This window comes from Oxyura jamaicensis, chromosome 2 (genome assembly GCF_011077185.1).
Source record: "Oxyura jamaicensis isolate SHBP4307 breed ruddy duck chromosome 2, BPBGC_Ojam_1.0, whole genome shotgun sequence".
Lineage (NCBI taxonomy): Eukaryota > Metazoa > Chordata > Aves > Anseriformes > Anatidae > Oxyura > Oxyura jamaicensis.
In genome coordinates, this window is record NC_048894.1 from 47,386,366 (window position 1) to 47,409,377 (window position 23,012).

Consider the following 23,012-nt stretch of genomic DNA (forward strand, 5'->3'; position numbering starts at 1 on the left):
ACTGATGAGGTAAAACTGAAACTGGCAATATCTATAAAGGTTAGAAATGTAAAAATTCGGGGTATTGTATAAAGCACTGAAAAAAAAAAAAAAAAAAAAAAAAGTTTAAAAGTTTGCTGCTGCTTGCCTCTGATTTAGCAGCACCACAGTTCTTTGCTAAATTTTCCGATTTGCGAGCTTACAGAAAAGGGAAGCAATAAGTACTTTCATTCTTTCTGTGCTAATTTGAGTAAAATTGCTTGAGAAAATCAAAGATCTGGTTTTCTTTGTTATGTTGGGGGCTTTTTTGGCTTTTCTGATGGAAAACAGCTTCTTCTGTTGACTTGGAAAATATTACACATTCTGTATTTTTCCTCTTACAGACCATCATTTGTAAATATCACAATGCACCAAATAGTTTAAAAAACATACAATTCAGCTAATTATATGAAGAAAAAACTTTAAAAACTGCAAATGAAGTTTTGCAACATCTTTATTTCCTCTTGTGCTAGCACTAACCATGCATATTTTCTTGTTGAAACACAGATTAACTAAAAATTTTTGTCAGCCTGATACAGTACCTCTTACCCTAGAAGACTGATAGAGCTGTTAGTACCACATTTCTGTTAGACCACATAGTGGTATAACCACAGCTGTTAGACCACATAGCAGTCACTGTTAGTACCATATTTCCATACACTTTTACTTCAAAGACTGAAAGATTTATATTAGTGCCCATTTGCTTAAGTAAATCTACTTATAAGGATATTTGTATATTTGATCTTAGTCAAAAGCTAATCCATAGAACAATTTGTTTTGTATAATTTCCTGTCATCACTTTTCAAAACTGGTTATATATTAATGCTCTATGTAGCTCCTTAGCATGTGTTTTTCTTGCATTACAGGGTTCTGTTTGAACCTTCCATACATTCTCAAGTATTTTATTTCTTTCTGGAAGGTGGAAAGTAAAAGACCATTCAAAAACTGTCTATAATTTTTGCAAGAAATAAGACTACCACTAAGTAAAGATCAAATATTCCATTCTCTGTCCCACTGGGTCCTGCGTATTTTACACAATGTGTCTAAAGGCCACCATGTTCTAGTAGAGGTATGAAACAAACCATGTTTAAACTGCAGATAATCCTTGTATAATAACCTGCTTTAATGAATCTAGTAACACAGGAGCTGCACACGGGGATCTAGCACTGTTCTATTCTCATACTAATGCATATAGGCTCTGCCCTATGACTTTTTAGGCTACAGGAAGACAAATCCTTTGCTCCTGAATTGCAGGCAGGCTGCAGGACTAGCATCACGAAGGCTGAGCGTTCACATATGTACGCCAGCTGGTATATGAGTAGTAAGCTGTCACAGTGTTCGTGCGCTACATCTACACCCAGCCGAACAACGCGTGTGAGAGAAAAGCATCAGAGCGAGGACACGGAAGGGCTCTGCTTGCTTCTCCTAGTTCATGTCCCACCCACACGGTTTCCAACGAGGAATTCCTCAGCTACTGGGGCTTCGTCCCCTCTCTCAAGACAGCCCGAGAGGTGTCCAGCTCCTGCCCGGATCTCTCTTGGATGGAACCGCTCTTCACCCTTCAGTCAAGGCGCGGAGCACTCGCCAGGACAATCCCTGCTCCTAGCGAGAGCCGTGACAGCGCCTGTGCCACATTCCGGGGTGCTCCTTTTCACAGATAAACCACGGCGCCTGAGGCGGGGAGCTGCCCGGGGCTCTACGCGCACTGTGAGCGCTCCCCGCCGCTGCCCAGCGCCTGACGGAGCCGCTCTGAGCCGGGGGCGGCTCGGTTCCTGCCGGAAGCCCTCTCCGGCGGACGGACGAAAGCGGATGCTCGGCCCCGCCGACCCAGCGGCGAGCCGCAGCCAGTCAGCGCGCGCCGCCATCACACCGCCGGGCCCACCCCGCCCCTCGGCCGCGCTGTCCGGAGCCCCGTCGCTGGGGCTCCCGGCAGCTGCCGCGGGGGTGGGACGGGACGGGCCGGGAGGGGGGGGGGGAAGCGGCCAATCAGGCGGCGCCTCCGCGCCAGTCGCAGCAGCGGCAGGAGGGAGCCGAGGGGAGGGGCGGGGAGAGGGTCGCGAGGCGGAACTCTGCCGTGCGGGTGCGCGCGCGCGCTGGCTTTGCGGGTTCGAGACCGGACCATGGCGCTAACGGCCAGTCGGCGGAGCTGGGCCCCGCTGTGCCTGGCGGCGGCGGTGCTGCTGCTCGTCCCCGGGGCGGCCGGTGAGTGTCTGAGGGGAAAGGGGGAGGTGGGAGCGAGAGGGGTAGTGCGTGGTGCCGGGGGGGGGTAGGAGAGCGGCGGCAGGCTGCAGGTCCGCGGCGGTTCCTTTCAACAACATGGCGGAGGGGCTGGTTGGGGCGGAGTCGCCACCCCCTCACCCCCCTGGTGTCCGAGCCTGGCAGAGCCTGGGGACGGCTCGTCCCTTTGTTGGCCGAGCGCAACGGCCGCTCCGAGGGAGGGGCCGGCGGCTGCAGGGCGGACGGGATGCTGCGAGGCGACGACGGCGTGCGCTGAGGGCGTGGTGAGAGGTGGACGAGGTACCCGCAGCGGTTCTCCCTGGGTAGCCCCCTGCCACCCCGCCGGTGCGTGCCACAGCCCTCTCCAGCGGTGTCTGCGAAGGGTGACTTTATTGTACACCCACCCGCGTCGGGTAGGTACGCGAAGGTAACGTGGCTGTGGGTGGCAGAGCGCTGCTCCTCGTCCGGGTCGCTGCTGTCTGGCGCCTGGGTGGTTGGGGCGAAGCAGCCTGTAGGAATGAGCCTCCCTTCGTCTTTGGAAAACTTGTGTCTGCTCCCTAAGGGTACCGGATTCGTCATCGGGCTAGGGAGATGCCGTCTTGCAGTCTCCTCGCAGGGTGTTAAAGGGCTAAACAGTGCGGGAGAAATAGGAGGCGTGAGGCTGTGTTGTTATGTGTTGAATGCTCCCCGGAGTGAAGGTAAGAGATCCCCTAAGTGCCGTGTCGGGCGCTTTAACTCAGTTAGGCGCCACGTTGTAGCGTGTTTACAGTCTCTTCGGAAAAGCTGTGACGATTGAGGTGGGCGATCTTTCAGTTACAGTCAGACAGCTATGTATGCTTTCCGAGGACCAAACCATGAGGAAGTGAAGTCTTCAGTGGATGTTGTACAGTGAAATGGCTTTGTTCTTTTGGCCTCTTTGTGCCTATAGCACCTTGTGAGAGAGAGATGGTAACGGTGCTGTGCTGTGGCAGAGCTAATGTGTGAAATGGGAGCTTTTAATGGCATTCAGAAATGAAAGAAGTAAACTTTCTTAAAAAGGAAGTGGGAAAAACACTTTGTTCTTTGGATAGCAGTTCTGTACGTGTCCTAATGCATTATACAAATGTTATAGATGCCTGGTTCTAATTGCTTTAGGTTCCATCTTCATCTGCAGTGACAGGTTAATAACAGATATACAAAATGTGTCTTATAATGAATTCCAGTTCCTAAATTATTCTGCAGGTGGGTCATATATTGCTTTGGGTTTTAAAGAAGAAACAGAGAAGCACCACAACTTATTCCAGCTATAAGACATCTGGGGTTTCACCATGCTGTTCACAATTCACTTTAAGGTGGTACTTAACGCTGCAAAGAAAAACAACTTAAAGCAAAACAACTAGCTAAACTAAAATATTACTTGTCAGTATTCTTACTGAAGAAGACGGAGAATCTTTTGTTGTGGAAACAGTGAAGTAAGCCTGAGTTAACCATTGTTTTTTCTTGAAAAGGTGTAGCAGGCTTTTATAATTTGAAGCTTTCTTATGAACCATATCGAATCTAGATGTTGAGGGAAACTTTAACTTGATTTCAGCTTTGAAGCTTTCTTTTCCCTTCTAATGCTTCTAGTCAGTCAAGAATTCTCATTTAATCTCTTTTAGGAAGGCAAGGTCTGAAAGCTTTATGTGAAAACAAGGTAATAGATTTCCATGCAAAAGCTTAAGGTTGGGAATAAAAGTGTTCTTTTGTGTTTTGCTTGTGTGTGTGTGTTTGTGTTTCTTTTTGTTTATTTTGGTTTAAGTGGGGCAGGAGGGGAAAGAAGTCCATCTTGTAATAGGTGGGGATCTAGGGCTCTTTATCTATAGCTAATAGACAAGTCCTCTCTTAGTGGTAAAAGGATTAAATTGTCTGAATACTGTGGTGTAAGTTGACAAAGAAGCATGACACATGATTTGTCTACAGTTACTTAGCATTCTTTGCAAAAGTTGGGCATTTCCTGATTGCAAAGCAACAGCATCAGAAGCAGTATGCTAGTGTAATGTGTGAATGAATCCTCTTATGATATGGTTTATATGAAAATCTGACATGTCATGAATCACAGTGGCTAGTTGACTTCCTGTCAAGCTCTACTTTTTAAGCCCTACTATTAGCCCTAATTTGAAAGCAGTTGTGATTTATTTTTTTATTTTGTAACTGTGGAAGCCATGAATACTCTTTAATCTTTCAGGAATTCAGGGGCATTACCTCTTGGAAACAATTGCATTCACACAACTAGTCCTTATCACAAATAAGGACAGAAATCTGTTTTGTATGCTGAAGTGTATTTAAACATATGAATTAAAGAGTTCTTATTTTCATCAAGGTAGCAAAGCTAAAACAAAGATAAAGACCAAGGTTTTTAATTCTAGTTTTCTTTTTTTTTTAAGCATAATTTTCTACGAAAGCTAACCAAACCATTTTCTATGTATTTTGCTGTAAGAGACAAGAGCACACCTATGAGTAGCTTCATGGATGAGTTGCAAAAAATATGTAGCACCATTTGCCACCTGCACTACAGAGGACATAACATTGCTTCCTGGAAGCTGAGATTCTTCACAAGGCTTTATCATTAGCTGCAAGATACAGATAGGGCCTCAAAGTATTTTGGCTGCTGTCTCGAGTGCATCGTTTTGGTTGCCAAAGTTGCTGTTTTTCTTTAAAGTTGTGTTTAACAAAAAAGGATGAAATGCGTGTGAATGCTGTGCTCAAACCTTTTACCTTACAATACTTAAACTTAATTAGTGCCTTTGTGCAAAGAATGTCTTGGTGAATGTCCTGAAATATCATGGTTAAAAATGCCATAGAGTATCTGGAATACTGTACCTAAACACTTTTGCATCTTGAGCTAGAAGAGTTCAGAGGTGAGTCAGGTGTGTTGTTTGAAGGAAATACACAAATAATGTAGGAAGCTGAGAGCACCTCTATGTATTACATTTTTGCTTGTGGGAAAAAATATACTGGACAAGAAAGAAGCTGACAGTAAACACTACAGCCCTGTTGGTCATCTTCCCAGGATCTCACTGTCTCTTTTATATATCACAGCCTTTCTTCTTTCTCACCTCAAGCATTATGTCTTGTGGAACCAAAGTCCTGACTCTGGTGGTACCTTCCCCCAAACTGTCGTGTGTATTTCCCATGGAAGAAGAGTTTTAATGTATAGCACAAGAGAAGGACCTGGAGCTTCTTGTTCAGCATAATACTGCTTTGGGGGCCTGAAATCACTTGACTTTTGATTTGACTTATTTTTAAAATGTTTAAAACAAAGACTTTCATAGAAGAATTAAAAATATAAATTTATATTTATATTGAAATGTGGTTTTGCTTTTGAGAAACACCCCCAGAGTGTTTTAACTGCTTCAGTAACCATTGTCAGCATCCCTTGAAAGATGTTTTTCAACATATGATTTACAGCCAGAAATCCTTTCATCAAAGGTGGTGTTCTATACTACAATGTCTGGATGAAATAGAGCTGCAGGATGTGAACAACTAGTATATAGTAATTCACAGGTTTTTGTGTTATTAAAAAAAAAAAAAAAAAGCTTTTCTGTACTTCCGTTAATTTGGGAACAGAAGAAATATATTTAAAATACCGTTGCTGTAGATAAACTAAGAGTATAGACTCTTAAAAGTTAAGTGCATAGGCTGTACTTAATTCAGTTCTGTTCACTTTTTGTACACAGTATTTTTAACTGAGCTCTGGAGAACCAGCTTCTTGTCAAGCTGCATCTCATTTACATTGCCAGCCTGTTATACCCTTGCTTAAAACTAGTGGTTGCATCCGCACACTGTTGTAATCTTTTTAAAAGAAGAAGTAAGTGTTCTGTGCTATTTAAAACATGGACTAAAACTTGAATTAAAACTTTTTTTTTCTTTTTCCTCCTTTTCAGGTTTAGTAGTTTTGAAGGAGCTTTTTGTGTTATAAACTTTATTGGGGGGAGAGAGGGAGCACGGAGATGAGGGTTTTTATTGGAATGCATTATGCCTGAAAGATATTACTAGCTCAGGAATATTAGAGAATGACTGCTATATCTTACAGCACGATCTTATCAACCAACTGTAGTTGAAAATACATGAATATTTAAGTGGGCTTGGAGAACTGACTGGGTTCTGTGTCTGTTCTTAAATATAATGCTTCCCTGAAGGAAAAAATGGAGATGAAGCAAAAACTTCTCTCCGAGACAATAGCAGTGTGATTATTTTTTTCCTTCAGGTTGAAATTGTAATTGAAAACACTTGCTTATCAAAATGATTTAATTGCATGTTAGCAATTGGCTGCTCCTTCTCATCCCACTTGTGTTAAATCTCATCTATAGCATATTCATATATTCATAGTCTTTGTTCTTTTAAGCATAGGTAACTGGGAAGTGAGAAATAGGCAAGAATATTGCAAGTCTCTTTCTTGCCCTCCTGCTAGTGGTTGTTAATGATACCTGATTCAGTTTTCCTGTTAGTAAAATACAGGCATTCTACCATTACACACTGTACTTGTAAGGCATTAAGAATTGTAAATGGCAAAAGTAGAAAGGCAGCTGACTTTGTCTTTTTTTTGTGTGTGTGTGTGTGTCCACTAGAGAGCAGCAAAAAACTGTATTCCTAGAAGCTTGCCTGTGGCTGATTGTGCATTATTTTTCCCCTTTAAAATAAAGGGAGGGGGAGCGTAGCTTCAGAAGGAAGTAGGGATGTGTTTGTGGAGAAAACTATTCAGTTGAGTGTGAACAGTGTACTGTCTTGATATGAGGCTAGAAGATAATGGCATCAAACTGGGACAAAAGTATAAATTGTTCTGTAAAATTGCACTCATTGAGAACTCTGTAGCAAAAGAACAGTGGGAACAAAATAAGGAAGACACCAAATGCCTTATGTAGTATGAGTGACATTTGTGTATCTTTGCAATTCTGTCTTATCAGAGAGATGAATAAGCTTAACAATGTCTACTTAAACGTCATTTTTCAGTTCAGGTAACTTATTCTCTGTACCATGACTTAAAGTACATAAAAATATATATATATATATATTATGTCTCTTACTGTAGGCATTCAGATGCATGTGCAGTTATGATGAGCCAAGGAGACTTGCATCCAAAAGTTTTGGATGAAGCAAGTCAGGTAAAGGCCTGCAAAGGTTAACTTGGAGAAGAATAAATATTTGTAATAGCAGATTTCCTTCTCCAGGAAATTCTGCAATTTAAAGAATGAAACCCGATCTTACATGTGATGCTGTATTCCCTCTGCCCTCAAATTACTAGTTCAGTTGATAGCTTTAGTAAAGCAGAAACCTGAGTTTTTTAAGGAAATGTTTTCCTGTATCTTCAAAATAAGTCTAACCCCTATTCTGCTTATGTGGAAGGAGGTACGTTCTCAGGTTGTTTGGGCTCTGTTTAGGGTTTGGATTCTTTTTGTTTGTTTGTTTTAAATGAAGATTAAGCCTTTATATGTCCCTTCCTCAGCAAAAATTGTAATTGTAAAACCATCAAGTAATGGCTTTAAAATGGCTTTAAAATGACATTACTTGTATTGGCTTTGAAAATAAGATAACTGCATGATAAGTGCTCTAGAGTGTGGTGTTATAGTTATTTTTTTAGGATAGAAGACAGTAACAGAACTGCTCTACCTGGAGAAATATCTAAGATAGCAGCCTTTCTCTTTTAATACATAATTGTATAAGGAAGATGACTTCAACTTTGTTTTACTTTCTTAAATATGCAGATGTCCTAATTCTGTTGTTACAATGAAAAGCATTGTAGTGTTGTTCTTTAGTGTTACAGTCCTGTGTTTATGTAGCCAGAAAGATTATATAGGGCTCAGTTTCTTAAACTTTTATTTTTTCAGTAATTCAAGTTGTTTTACAATTCTACTGTGTGCCAAGACTAACATTGATGTTTTTTCTCCATACAGCATTACAGTGTTATTGCCATCTATGTACAAAAGACAACTTTACATGTGTGACAGATGGGCTTTGTTTTACCTCAGTAACACGGACTGCAGACAAAGTCATACACAATAGCATGTGTATAGCAGAAGTTGATCTGATTCCCCGAGACAGGCCATTTGTTTGTGCACCATCCTCCAGAGATGGAGTTATTACTTTGCCTCATTGCTGTGACAAAGACCACTGCAATAAAATAGAACTTCCAATTCCAACACCAGGTAAGAGTTTTTGGCATGTTGGATTTTTTTTAAAAAACTTCACAAATTCCGCAAGCATTCCAATTTTGAAGTTGCAGGTGAACTTGAAGACCTAAAGTATACCTTAGATTTTGCAAAAAAAAAATTCAAGAGCTTTGGTATATAACATTAATATCCTGTGTAGGAACAGTAGAGCCAGTTTTGAAGATTTTTATGCAAGTCAAATAAAAACTGAGTAAGCATGTAGTTGCTTTTGTTCACTGTAATACTTAGTCTTCAAAAAATTACTGTGCAAACATTATTAATGAATGCGTTAAAGTAAATTGAACATCACAAAATAACTAAATTTAATGTATTTCATAGTGTTACAAAAAGAGAGGAAGTTTTACCATTTCCTTTTATTTTTACTATCAGGTCCTACTCCAGGAAAACCAGCTTCTAATCTAGGACCTGTGGAACTGGCAGCTGTTATTGCTGGACCTGTCTGCTTTGTCTGCATTTCACTAATGTTGATTCTATACCTTTGTCATAACCGTACTGTGATTCATCATCGTGTGCCAAGTGAAGAAGATCCTTCATTAGATCGTCCCTTTATATCAGAAGGAACTACTTTAAAGGATTTAATTTATGATATGACAACTTCAGGCTCTGGGTCAGGTAATGTCATACTTGTAGTAGTAATTACTCTGATAAAGAGCTTTGTAAAGCACTGATTTTTTTTTAATATTGTCAGATCTACTTAAACTTGTAAATAATTGGAAAAGGAGGTAGAAAAGATGCTGCTTTCATGTAGATTTATTTGATAGCAGTAAAAATTGCAGTATATGAAAAGTGATTTTTAGCTCTAAATTCATATACACCTGTAGATATTGGTGTATAAAGAATATTCTAAGTACGAGTTAATATTTTAGCCAGTTCTCTCCTTAGAGAAGATAGTGTGTTAATTGTAAATTGCTGTAGACCATGTCTGAAGAACTTCTATCCTTTGATTTCATAATTTGTATTTATTAATTCTGACTTCAAGAGGTATTCCTCTGGAATGAAGAGGTTATAGTCTGTTTACTGCTTATAGTCTTTGCTATTGTAATCCTCACATAGTTGCCTATAGGACTGTGTTGGTCTGCCATAGAAATACAGTATAATAGGCAGTGATAGGGGATGATGCATCACACAAAACATTGCAGAAATTAATTAATCTATGGTCCATGTTAAATTACATATATTCTACAGGAGTGGGGCACCAGATTGTGTACAGTAGTAGTTCCCTTCTAACTTCGATAGATAATCACAGCACTTTCTATGCGGCTGCTTTCCCCTACTACTTTAGATCAGAAGTCAGGCCTAAGATCATGTTAATTCAGACTTAGTTGTTGATTGACCTTTCCAGTTGTTACTGGGAATATCCCTTCATTTGCATTCTGGCCTTCCTCCCTCTGGTACTTCTGAGAATTTTCATGTTTGAAGATATTCTCTGGAAATATGCCTTCAAAATAAGTTCTTGATAAGCTGGGAATCATAGAAGAATCTTATTCCAGAGTGGTTCAAAGTTCTTGAACCATTTGCACCCTTCTCCATTTGCAAACGTTGGGTGGGTTTTGTTGGTTGTTCTTGTGGTGGTGGTGTTTGTTGTTGGATGGGGTATTTTAGGGTTGCAGGTGGAATAAGGTGTTTGGCAGTTGGAGGGGTGGGTTTATTGTTTTTCTGTTGTTGTGGGGGTGATATGGTTATCACGAGAGTGGAATAGGAAGTGTTTCAAGTACTTATTTTCAGCGCTGTTGGTAGTGTTTATATTTGCTATGACTTGTATAATTTTGTCTCAAAATTAGTAAATCTCTTACTATATAAATTCTCATTCTTTTGTGCCTTAGCACTTTAATGATAATTTCAGCATCCTGATTTTGGTACAGCACATTTAAAAATGAGAGGACTCCTCAGTTATGGAATAAACTGAGGGTAGGAACAGTGATAGGAACAGAGCTGCTAGTGAGAAAGGTTTCTGACATGGTTAAGCACTGAACTGTATGAACGGTATGCTGCTGGGGAAAGAAGATGGAAAAACACGGAGGAAATGTACAGATTAGACAATAATCCAAATTTAGTCATAAGAGCCATAGTTATTCAGCACAAAGCACTTATGTAAGAGTTGCAGCTAAGAGAGTGTTTGGGCTGCTGGCCTAGAGTAAGTGTTCTTGCAGAGGGACCAAAAGCTTGAACTTGTCAAGTAAAATGGGATTCACCTGTTTTTGTATTATGGTATTCTTTGAAGAGAAGCGTATCAAATGATGTGTACAGAATTCTAAAAAGGAGCTTACCACTGAGATCAGAAGGGAATTAGGATTCATTTTCTGTGGTGATAAATACTAAACTGCTGTTAATTATTTGACTTTTGTTAGTATCCATGAGGAGAAAAGGAAAATAAAGCAAGACCTGAAACAGTTACAGGCTTGATGAAACGAATTCATAAAACATTTAAAGTAGAATCTGAGACTTTAAGCAGAGGGCTCTAAGAGAAGGATTTCAGAGTCTCTTGGAGCTGAGAATGATTTACCGATCATAATGCAAATCTCAGAAATAACTACATATTGTATAGATGGATTGGGATGCCCCACTGTAACCCTACAACTTGCAAGTGACCAAGCAACTTTGTTGCAAGGAAACAGGAAGAGTCATAAGAAATGGGAGAGAACTTTCTGTCATTGATAGGTGAGTTCAAGCAGGTACTTAAAGCATTTGAAAACCAGAGGATTATAAAATCAATGTTGAGCTGAGTCAGTTCAACTAGATGTAAAACTACTATAAACTATCAGCGATTCATAGAGGTTTGAAGAGAATTAAATTCTCCCAGTTCATAGGTTTTTGGGTTGCCTCTCAGGGAAGGTCTTTTGGGGAGAGACTTACCCAGGTAAATTCTGCACTGTAGACCAAATGTTTGAGAATATGAACAAAAACCTGATAGAACAAGTCTAGAGGAGTTGCTCTAACAAAGCTCTACTACAAAGACAGGCTGAGAGAGTTGGGATTGTTTAGCCTAGGGATGAGAAGGTTCTAGTGGGATTTTATAGCAGCCTTCCAGTAGTTAACGTGGGCCTACAGGAAAGATGGGGAGAGACTTTATGAGGGAGTGTAGTAATAGATAATTTGTTTAAACTAAAAGATGGTAGATTTAGACTATAAGAAATTCTTGGCTGTGTATGTGGTCAGGCACTAGAAGAGGGTGCCTAGAGAAGTTGTGGATGCCCCATCCCTGGAAGTGTTTGAGGCCAAGTTGGATGGAGTTTTGAGCAACCTGGTCTGGTGGGAGGTGTCCCTGCCCATGGCAGGGGGGTTGGGACTGGGTGATCTTTAAGATTGCTGTCAACTCAAACCCTTCTGTGATTCAGAAACAAAGTTATAGCAGGTGATTTTGTTGGCTGCCTTTAGTGCCTTAAAACTTAACTGCTGAATGCAGAACTTACTAATCCAAATCAGGTGAAAACTTCTTATACATCAGAAAGTCATTGGCCTTAATTAATCAGAGCACAGTTAAGATGTGGAAAGGAAAAAAAAAAAAAAAAAAAAAAAAAAACACTCAAACTGTAAGAAGGCTTGAGGATACTTCGATACGAAGTATGACAATGATGCTTCATGGATAAATTGTATGACCATGCTTGAATATAAGATGACTTGTTGTTGAATTTAACGTGAGCTTGAATTTCTCCCCTCTTCTTGATTAGCTGACTCTGATCTTCGTGCACAGTTGAAAAGGAGCTGAACTTGAGCTTAAAAAAAAAAAAGAGCTTGAAGTATACTTGTGTCCAGTGTGTATGTCACAAAGGCTAACATTGTAGCCATCTGCAGCAAGTTACTTTTCAGGCATTCTGGTTTACAGTAATACAGTTGCCCAGATTCCTGGTGATACACAGCTGCATTTCCACTATTGCAAAAAGTGGAGAGTGCTCAGTTGAAACAGTGTCTGTGAGGTAAAAAATTCTCATAGACTTAAGATAATTATGGATTCCAGCCTTCCAATGCTATTTTTGACAGCAGCAGTAGTAAAAGAAAGCATAGTTGCAAAAAAAAAAAAAAAAAAAGGAAGCAAATGAATTGTGCAGATACTGTAAAAACAAGTATAGGAGCAAGGTGAATTAAGCTTCGTGTCTGTTTTGAGGTTAGCTGATATCCTTGGACGACATTTTTATACAAGAAGTGTCATCCATAAATGGCTTACCATGTTGAAAGCAGCGTGCCTCAAACTGGATATATACAAACAACTTTTGGAAGCAGCTATAGAAAATACAGTAGGTACATCCCAGCTTTCAAGCATAGAATATCAACTTCTATTTGAAGTTTGTGTAAGGATTTTGCAGTAGCACTTAAGTGCTGAGCAAGAAACCTCTTCCGGTCAACAGAGTAAAATTTCACATTTTTAGAAATCAGTTTGGTCCTGTGGTTATTCTAGGTTGGCTTTTTCTGCATTTCAAAAATCTTTCCGTAAAGAATACAAATTAGGCTTCACAGATAGGCATATATTTGAGCAGACAACACAGTTGACCCAAGGACAGCTATTACAACAGAAGTTTTGTGGATTTTTTTTGTCTGAGCAAATAATATTGCAAGTCCTGAAAATACTTAAATCTCTAGTATATCCATTTTTCCCCTTCATTTTGTCATGTAGAATTACACATGTTTTCAGCACAGAACATGCAGAAAATTCCTCTAAATCTGAAACTTTCAAAGAGCTTCTCTGAATGCTTCAGTGTTTTAATTTACATTTCTCAAAGACTGTCAATGCTGTTGAGCAGATCAGATGTCCTTCTAGTGCTGTTATTTGCAAAGAATGTCCAGAGATGGACAGGAAATAATTATTCAAGCTTGTTTTCTGTAGCGTAAGGAAATGCAGCTCTTGGAACAGTGATTACAGAACAATAGATTTGTCAAGTGTTTGATTTAAGTGAAATAATCCAATATGAAAAGACTTTATTGTGAGCAGATAATATGGCTGATGCATTCATCCTGTAATGTAGTATCACTGCAGAATTCAACAAGCCTTTTAGTTACAACAAAAACCTACCCTTGGGGGATACCAGTGCTTCTTGCTTGTTGTGTAAGTTTATGGAAGCATGTTACGAGGTGCTGTGATTTGAATGCATGTAGATGTTCTGAAGCTGTAAAACCTGCATGAATGTGAGCATTTTTCTCATGCATAATGCTAGTGAAGTGCACAAGTGTGGCCTGTGAAACAGGGAGATAGTGTTAAAAGGACGTTTTCCTATGTTACAGGGGCTTGAGAGTACTAACAGGCTGCTCATGTACTTGGGTATCAGCATGAAAGTTTGACAGTGTTGCTGATATAAGCATGGTTTAACTTTGTCTTAGAAATGGACCAAGTCTCACCTAGTGAGAAATCAAATAAATGGACGAGTAGAAAAGGTGCTCTTGAACTGCTTTGTCAAGAGAGTTATGATCTTTAACAACAACAAAAAACATTAATCCTGATTATTCCATGGTTTTTGTTTCTTATGCTTGGTTAATTTTTGTGATGTTGTCCCCTCCCTCCTCTCCCCCACTCAAGTTTAAACAGAAAGGAAGTCATGTACATTCCTTTTAAAAACTGTAGAGGCAGTTTGCAGCATAATGTATTTCAATACTTGTATTGTTGGCACTTAAGATTGTAGGCAGAATCTTACCAATGTACTTACTAGCAGTCTCCAACAAGCTGTCAAAATCTTAGGAGTGTGCATTCTAAGAGAAACATGCTAAGTGCTTCCTTTGTTAATATTGAATCTTCTTTTCAGGTTTACCTTTACTTGTGCAAAGAACAATTGCAAGAACTATAGTACTTCAAGAAAGCATTGGTAAGGGTCGCTTTGGAGAAGTATGGCGAGGGAAATGGAGAGGAGAAGAAGTTGCTGTGAAGATCTTCTCCTCAAGAGAAGAACGCTCGTGGTTTCGAGAGGCAGAAATTTATCAAACAGTTATGCTACGACATGAAAACATTCTTGGATTTATTGCTGCAGACAATAAAGGTTAGTAACACCATGAATTAATCTTGCTGTTTGTATTCTGTGTCAGAATAGATAGTAATTTTATAATCTATTTTGCAAACATCCAATTAAGAATAGGAAAAAAATATTATTTGAACATTCGATATTTCAACAAGTTTAATTAAAATGTACTTTTTTTCTGGAAAACATGTTTAAATCTTTTTTAAAAGATTGTGTATGTAATGAGGTGTAATTTCCACAAGCAAGTTAAAATATTAGCTAAACTTTATATGAAAAGTAGCTGCATTATCCAATCAGCCTGCAAGTTTGCTGAATATCTTTACTTTCCTAATAGCCTAATAAGACAGACATGTGGGACCAAGAGAAATAATGTCTAATCTGGTAATCCTAATATAATGAAGTAGGTAGAGAATTCATTTTTAAGTCTGAGGTATGAGAAGCTTACATTTAGCAGTTCAATTAGAAAAGAAGCTGTAAAAAAGCAATTAATAGTTTTGTCCCTGGTATTAAAAACCTATACCTATCTCCTGTTGTTGGAGTATACAAGTAAGTAGAATTCGCTATAATTATCAGTGGACTGATTTCAAGTGTCTGTATCTCTATGAACACGTCAAATTGGAACAGAACCCAAAAGTTTGTGTGAAACACTCCCCTTCTCCAAGGAAGGGTTAGCTACAGTTAAATTGTTCCTAACATGTTTAACATGTTCGTCTCCAAGAGCTTGGTTATCCACAGCATGCTATGCAACTTGTTCCAGCCATGTAGTATGCTTAGCATTAGAAACTTTGTCTTAATATCCAATACAACTTTAGATGTGACAGTAAGAACAGATGTGAAAGCAGAAGTTTGTTGTGATGGACCTACTGGAATATCTGAAATCTGCACCTTAAATGAATACATTTAGTTGTATTAAAGATGTTAGTGAAAATGCCCCTTTTGCAGAAGTTACAGGCACTATTTCAGTTAGAAGTGCCATGAATATATCACAGTATCTTAGCTGTAACTTTCAAGAAAATTAGTCTGTAGTTAAGCATAGGAGTCTCCCATTTTGCCTCAAACCCGTAGGTAGTTTGTCTCAAAATTACACTTGACTACTGTGCACAAGGGGTATGAGGAAGTTAACCTAAACTAGTGGGCTCCTAAAATAACTCTGTAATTGCTCGCTCAAGTTTGTGATGCAGTACAGTGGATTTCTGTTTAACTTGAACATCTTTCAGTTCCCTGCAATACACTATAATGTGATGTAAAAAACATGTTTTTTATTTGTTTCAGTTGTTAATATGCTGGACTTAAAATGGGGAATAAATCCTTTGTTAAAAGTTCACGTTGTTATTTGAGGCTTTGTGGCTTTAGGACAAGGCTCTCTTGTTCTCTTGAGAACTGGGTTGTAAATGGTTCACAAGAAAAGGGTGAAGACATATTTTGAAAATGCTGTTACTCTTTACTCTATTTTTCCAGTAGTATTACTATCTAATCAAGTGGGAAAAACTGTTTTCAAAGACCTTACTGCTGGTTTATTTTACCTACTAATGCAGAATTCTCAGGATAGCCTTCTGCATCCTCATAGCAAGGAAATCTGTACACAGCATTTTCTCTTTAGGTTAAGGATTCAAAAGTCCTGAATATCAAAAGGAAATTAATATGTCAACTGTACTTCAGAATAGCTGGAGTCCCCTGTGTACCATTAAATAGGGTAGCACATAGGGACCATTAAGGAGGAAGTTCTTTCAGTTTCCCAGGTGTGCTATCATAATACTTCAAAAGGAACAAGAGAGACAGTAGGCTTAAAAATGCCTGTGAACAGTCTTTAGTTATAGATGCTAGTGTTTCCTGCTAAGTGCTTATTAGGTGCCAGAAGCAAGATGAAATGCTACTTTGCAGTGGTAATAGCTGTGAAGGATTTGCATCCATTTCCCCATAGGGCAGGAGAAATGCTGAATGCATTCAGGAGTTAGTACAGCCTAGCTGGAATGCATGAAGTCATACTCCAGGAACCTGACGATGTGTCTCAGACCTTGCAAAGGTAACTAAAAAGATACAGCAGTACAGGGAATTGCTAGTGCAATACCAGTTCATTGTTTGCTGAAAGTTTCAGTAATGCATAGAGATGAATTCTCAGGAGAAGGTTTTCCTGTGTCCATTATGAGTGCTGAAGACTCATTTCTCCTTTGTTGGCCAGTTTGATGCTGCAATTTTCTCTGCTAGTAAAAGCATTAATAAGGTCTCTCATCTTAACACCAAATGTATTTTTCGCAACTTTTGGGAAATCTTTGGTGACAATTGTATCTGTCAAATTGCAATCTATACAAGCACAGATCAGCTAAGTCAGTGGAATTCAGCTCAGATGGTTGAGTCAGTTTGACCATCAACTCGTCAACCATCACTCTTCATTTTGCACTATTTAGGCATTCCATGTGCCATAATGTTCCTCCTCCCGTTTTCCTACATGTGTTCAGAAGACTGCAGGACCTGGTCTTGTTTGTTATCTACTTTCCCATCTGAAGGTTTACTGGGAAATAGGTGCTGCTGTTAAGCCAACTTGCAGGCTGAAAAGCAATAAATGTTTTTATCTGCAGTCTGGCTAGAACACTTATGTTCTGGTTAGCTCTTTACTTAGCCAGAGGTTACGTGCTAACTTTCAAATACTGCTAGGTCAGAGAAATTGCTTTCTGGGCCATGTGTGGCCTTGTTTTGAACTACCTAAGCAGGTAGTTTGGGGCTTGGGTGTTTTTTGTTTGTTTTGCTTGATACCCAATGCTAAAGTGTGTTAAGTACCTACAGTATTTTACAAGCAATGGCAGCAACCTCTGTTCACAGTACTAATTACTTACCTGGGTTCAACTGTCCATAACCATAACTCTCTGTAGTCACATTTTGAGTAAGGCGAAATCTTATACCGCATACTTTCACTTAACATTACGCATTAAAATGACTTTTCTGTTCCTTCCCCTTTGTTCAGTTAGACTACCTTACGTGTTAAGTAGATCCCTGAGAATGTTAGGCAATATATTGCAGAGGAATGAGTAGAATTGCTTCCTCTTGAGAGAAATAATTTGTGTTTATTCTTTTTGAGCTTTGGTATTAGCCTGAGAAGAAGGCATTTGACAGGAAGGTCTTGCTAATCTACATAACTCAAGTGTTTTACATTAATTTAATCAGGTGATTATCTTAATGTGATAGTCAAGCTGTTTCACTTTCAAAAAAAAAAAAAAAGTTGAAGTCCCCTTCTAGCCCAAACTGTCTTATCCCAGCAAGTGCCTGAATATCTAATTTCTTTAACATTACAGTTAAGGATTCCATTGTAACTGATCTTATCACTATTCATTTTCCTCTGTTTTTTTCTTAAATTATCTGCATGCCAAGAAACGTTAGTTTCAAAGTAGAGAGTAGGATACATTTTACTACGTGATACTAGAGAACGTATGTAATTAGGCAGTTTTTAAACTTTAAGCTTCACTTAAATATTCAACTTGGAGCATAAATTTCAGGTTCAAAATTACCAGACAATACTGTTGGGCTTCAAAACCTAGCGTTTAGCTTTAAGACAAGCATGCACGTGTCCAAATTTTTGTTCTAAGAGTTAACAACTTGAAAAATAATTTAGTAATGAAGTGAAAAATGCTTTTTTCACTTAAGTGAATTCAATTTTAGTTGAAACTTGATTACATAGGTTTTCTAAGGTAATTGTAATGAATTCTGCTCTCCAGAGGGAGTTTGTCTAAAATGAATGTTGCTTGGAATTCACTAATGTTTTTTCACAGACTGTAACCAGTCCTCTAACAAATCTGAAAGTTTTGTAAGTAAAACAAAATAAGAAATTCTGAAGAGAGAAATAAACTTTTTGCTTTAGAGTTAATTTGATGGTCTGAAAATATTTTCAGAAGGTTTATTACAGATGGATGAAATAACCATAATTAAGCACTTTTAAATTGATCTGTTTTTTTGAAGATACCTAGACTCTTGTAATATTTTTGAACGTTTTGAAATTGCATGAGACTCTTGATTAAACTGTCTGTGTTAGCTAAATTAGATTACCTTGTCTTGGAAAGCTGTGGTACTGCATATAATTATGACTTTTTCATACCTGGTGATGCAAATTCAGTGGTTGAAAACTTCATAGCAGATGCTGTTTACTGTGGAGCCAAAATATTCAGGTCACTAGCAATTAACCACACTATCAACAGTATAAGAAGAATAAGTTCATAGCTTGTGTTCTGCTTGCATCACTGAATAAATACGTGTATAGTTGGTCAAATTTAGTAAGGTGGAGGTACTGTAGTAGGTTCTATCTAATAGCTGAACAGTGGTGTAGATACAGCTGCATTTCAGCTTGTCTGTAAATAATAACATTTATGTAAGCTTGGATGTAAGACCATGGCTTGTTTAAATTCTTGTTAGGCATCCACAGACAATACATAATACAAAAAATTGTCATCTTTAGGAAAGGGTAATGATCCAAGCTTTATTTTTTCTTCTTTGGAAAAAAAAAAAAAATAGAAGCAGACTAAGTATTAAGACTTGCAGGTAATAATAAAGCTGTAAATAAAGTTGTACATAAGAAAATAGAGGGGTCTATCTATAATTAGTAGCATATTCTCTTCTTAGAAACTAAGAGTTCAGAAGTAAAAATTTTACGCATAGGCAATACAATCTTGTTCCGAAGTAATGACAATTCTTCAGAAACTATCTAGTGTCTTTGAAAGATCTATTTAAATGCCATAGGTCAATACACAGCTTAAAATGAATTGCATTTAGATACCTCTGCCTGAAACAGTGCCTGGGCATTTACACCATACACATACCTGTTGTTTGATCCTGTATTTGACTTCTGATGAATGGGGCTTCTCATTGTGTTAAAACTAGACAACAATAAATAGAGAAATTAGCAATGTGGAGATATTCCAATGATGAAGCATTGGAATAAAAGTAGTGAAGAGAATGTTCTGACTTCTGAATGAATTATTTCATTTTGAACTCCTACAGCTTTTGGAGCTCTTTAAATAATGCATTTTAGAGAGCTTTTTATGTGCCTGTAAACACATACCCTTTTCTAATGGTTCTGTAAAACTGGTTCAGTGAAGCTACGACTGTTGAACTGACTTTTCAGAGACCATATTTCTCTGGTGGAAAAAGTGACATTTAATAGTGTACTGAGTTCTACCAGTTCATTTGCTTGTCTTTGCAAAATAGCAAAAGATGAAGCAGTCCTAACTTAAAAGTAGGTGAAGACTTTAAAAAGAAAAAAGAAAAAAAAAAGAAAAAAAAAACTTTGTTTTGCTTTCAAAAAACTAAGCTCAGGATTTGCTTCTGTGGGTAAGTTGTAAGAGTCTTCACACTGCAGTAGCAGCTTTCCAACAGTCTTTTATGGTCAGGGCATTTGTCTACTTTCTGTTGCCTGTTTAAATGAAACCTAGTTGAGACTAAGCTGTGAATGTACAGAGGCAGTATTCTACCTATTGTAAGAATTGGTTGAATGTAGATTACACTTTTATTTTCCTACTCTGAAGTGTTCTGGTGATTTTTATGATTACTTTTTTATTACTTTTTTTTCCTTTAATGGTAACTCTGGCCTCCATAGAAATGTCCAAGTAGTAGTTCTGTAAAGTCTTCCCTGCCAGCCACAGGTGGCTAAGTAAATATAGCATTACTTGATCTGTAGATCATTTTGTGCCTATATGACGTTTCTGAGCTAAATGTACTTTTGAGGGGATTAGAGGAAAAGGAAAGCAAATACAAGAACTTCCAATTTGGAAACTAGGCTTTTTAGTTTGCTCATCAGTATGTTGGGAACTAATTCCTGAATTCACTTCCTATTCTTCAGATTTAGTTCTTCATATATTTAGCTTATGCTAAATTTTCTCACTTGTTATTAGAGAATAATGGCTGTATAATCCAGGATAGAAGTCCAACAAATAATAGTTATCCCATAGAAAGAGATGAAAGTCTTTTCTACAAAGTAGCTGTAAAAACGCTTTTCAGATCTACCATTGGAGTTGCTTTTATTAGGTTGTCCGATTGTCTTTGTATATTTTCTTTGTTTGAAAGATACAACATACAGTGGCCTCAACTCCAAGGTATTCTGTGTGCACTGTTTTAATAGTTTCAATGATTTAGTTGTGGCCTGTCACTTGTATGTCTTGAAATATTTGTAAATGCCTATCGGGTTCACAGTTCAGGAACTAGTGACTGACTAAATAACCTGAATAACTATTGACCAGTAATGTCACCTATGAATAATAGTGACGATGGCTTTCTGGAGTTTGTCTTTTAGTTTAAATAAAAGAATATTCCCTAAGCTGTTCAGAATGTTTTTGCATTGGTAGGCCCAGCCCTTAAGGTGGCATTTATGTGTCACAGGGACAGAAGTAAAGACTTAAAGTCCAATTGGCTGAGGTTGTAAAACAGTCTGTAACTTAGAAGCATTGTAGAAAACTGATATATATGGATATATGGGGTGTGTGGTATTCATGCCAATGTTGTTTTGCAGACAATGGTACGTGGACTCAGCTGTGGTTGGTGTCAGACTACCATGAACATGGGTCACTCTTTGATTACCTGAACAGGTATACAGTAACTGTGGAAGGAATGATAAAATTAGCTTTATCCACTGCCAGTGGCCTTGCTCATCTTCACATGGAAATTGTGGGCACACAAGGTAATCTTACAATTGTTCAGTTTGTCCAGTGAAAAATACTAGATATTTTTTTAATAGCACATATTTTTTCCTACTGTGATTCTCTTAATTAGAATATCAAACTCTTTAAGGGTATAGATGCTTTGCACACAGCTGCTTGTTTTTGTGATGAGAAGGCATCTGAACACAGCACTGATAGCAAGGTTAATCTTTTGAGGAGCTGAGTCAATTGAAAAATGTCAGTCTGTGACAATTTCTGAACTAATACAAGTTCTTCCTTTCTGTGGTATATCCAGGTCACGACAATGTAATAATCATTCATACAAAACATCTATGTGGTGCCTGTAGTGCCTGTCATATCTCCCTAGCTTTAATTTGTGACAGCATTATGGGTCTATTTCCAGATATAGTAGAAGTATTTTGCAAGCAAGTAATATTTGTGTGCATACATGGAACAAGGGAGGGAAGCAGCAGAGACTGGGGTGATGTGATGCATGTAGTGCACTTTTCTGGGTAACCGGCTAATCGACAGTGAATGATTTCAAGAGTTATCTTGAAAAGCCCAAAGTGGTGGAACTGGAAGGGATACCTTAACCTCAGTCTGCATAAGATTTGGAATACCAGCAATTGCCTTTTACAGATGTTATTACTATTTTTTTTTTCTTTACAGGCAAACCAGCGATTGCCCACAGAGATTTGAAATCAAAAAACATACTGGTAAAAAAGAATGGAACATGCTGCATTGCAGACCTAGGATTAGCAGTTAGGCATGATTCAGCTACAGACACGATTGATATTGCCCCCAACCACAGAGTAGGAACAAAAAGGTAAAAATCATTAGAGTGATGTGTTAAGTGATTTTTAGAATGAAATGCTTTGCTTTCTCTTTTTTATTTCATTTAGAAGATTTTTCTAGCTACAAATATAATAAGCAAAAAATATCAATAATGGAAGGTAGAGTTCTGTGGCCCTTTCTTCCAGCTAGTGATTTATGTAGACTGTACTAAAAGTGCATGCTGAACATTGGGTTTTATTAGTAGAATTTGAAAAATGTCAAAAATGTGCAAATTGCAGTAGGGCACAAGTATGTGTTAAAACAATTAGGGGGACTTCATGAATACCGATTGTAGAGATTTCACTTGCTGTATCTTATTCTTTCTGTCTTGTTGCATGGAATTAGTGCTTGCAGCAGTCTGGTGACATGTAAGACAGTATATTGACAGAAAGCAAAAAGCTGGGGATTTTTGTTTGTTTAGTTTGAAGCCTATGTGATAGAACAAAGTGCAGTTTCAAACATGGGCTTTTGTGAGGAATATATTCTTTAGAGAATTACAAGAGCTTAAGAAGGTAGTTGTCTGTCATCTACTGCATAAATAGTTATCAACGAATGAGCGAGTTTGCTTCCTTTTATTTTAAAGGCGTACCTCTTAATTTGGAAGTAAGAATTTTTCTCATTCTCAAAAGAATTCCTGAGAACTGTTTAATTGCACTTCTTTATAGCTTCTGTGTTAAGTCAGTGTAGTATAGTTTAGTACCAGTAGTACTTGTACTAAAGTTTCTATTGCTGAGAAAAGCGTGGAAGTCCTGTGATCCAGGGTTGTGCAAGAGTAACTTACGCATATGCCCTAACTGTGTTGGAGAAAATCCTGTGTTAATGTTGTTGCATGTTCCCCAGTCCTTACCCTAAAAAATGTTTGTTTTTTTTTCTTTTGACATCTCTTTAGTGAGTGATACTGCATATGTGTATGCGTGAATGGGATGAACTAGGATATACGTTTAGTTGTGGCTTTTGGGGGAGAAAAATGGGGTTTAGTGAACAAGGCTTTTTGAATTAGTATTGAAATATTTTTTACTGACAATCATATTGCTGAGATTACTTTGTTCTAAAGTTCTGTTATTCTTCTTCTGTTACCAATTTTTTTAAAACTACACAAATAGTTAGATGAGACTTACCTTCTGAATTTTTACTAGATTACAAAATACTAGGCATTATTCCTTCTCAAGTCTCCACTAATCATT

At 38.2% G+C, this 23,012-nt stretch overlaps 1 protein-coding gene across 4 annotated transcripts in view; it reads left to right on the forward strand.

Moving 5' to 3' along the window:
* The first annotated feature begins 2,071 nt into the window (after positions 1-2,071).
* The window catches only part of LOC118161078 (reversion-inducing cysteine-rich protein with Kazal motifs), a 108,614-nt gene continuing 87,673 nt past the window's right edge, over positions 2,072-23,012 (forward strand). Inside the window, exons 1-7 of one of the 4 annotated variants that reach the window (XM_035316092.1) lie at positions 3,166-3,185; positions 3,326-3,456; positions 8,145-8,396; positions 8,790-9,032; positions 14,150-14,380; positions 20,847-21,014; positions 21,664-21,820. In XM_035316092.1, coding sequence (XP_035171983.1) covers positions 3,181-3,185; positions 3,326-3,456; positions 8,145-8,396; positions 8,790-9,032; positions 14,150-14,380; positions 20,847-21,014; positions 21,664-21,820 — 1,187 coding nt within the window. In that variant the 5' untranslated portion in view covers positions 3,166-3,180. Of the gene's footprint in view, positions 2,221-2,874; positions 2,934-3,165; positions 3,186-3,325; positions 3,457-8,144; positions 8,397-8,789; positions 9,033-14,149; positions 14,381-20,846; positions 21,015-21,663; positions 21,821-23,012 lie in introns of those variants that run through there. The other 3 variants (XM_035316093.1, XM_035316094.1, XM_035316090.1) reach the window with 3 other exon arrangements.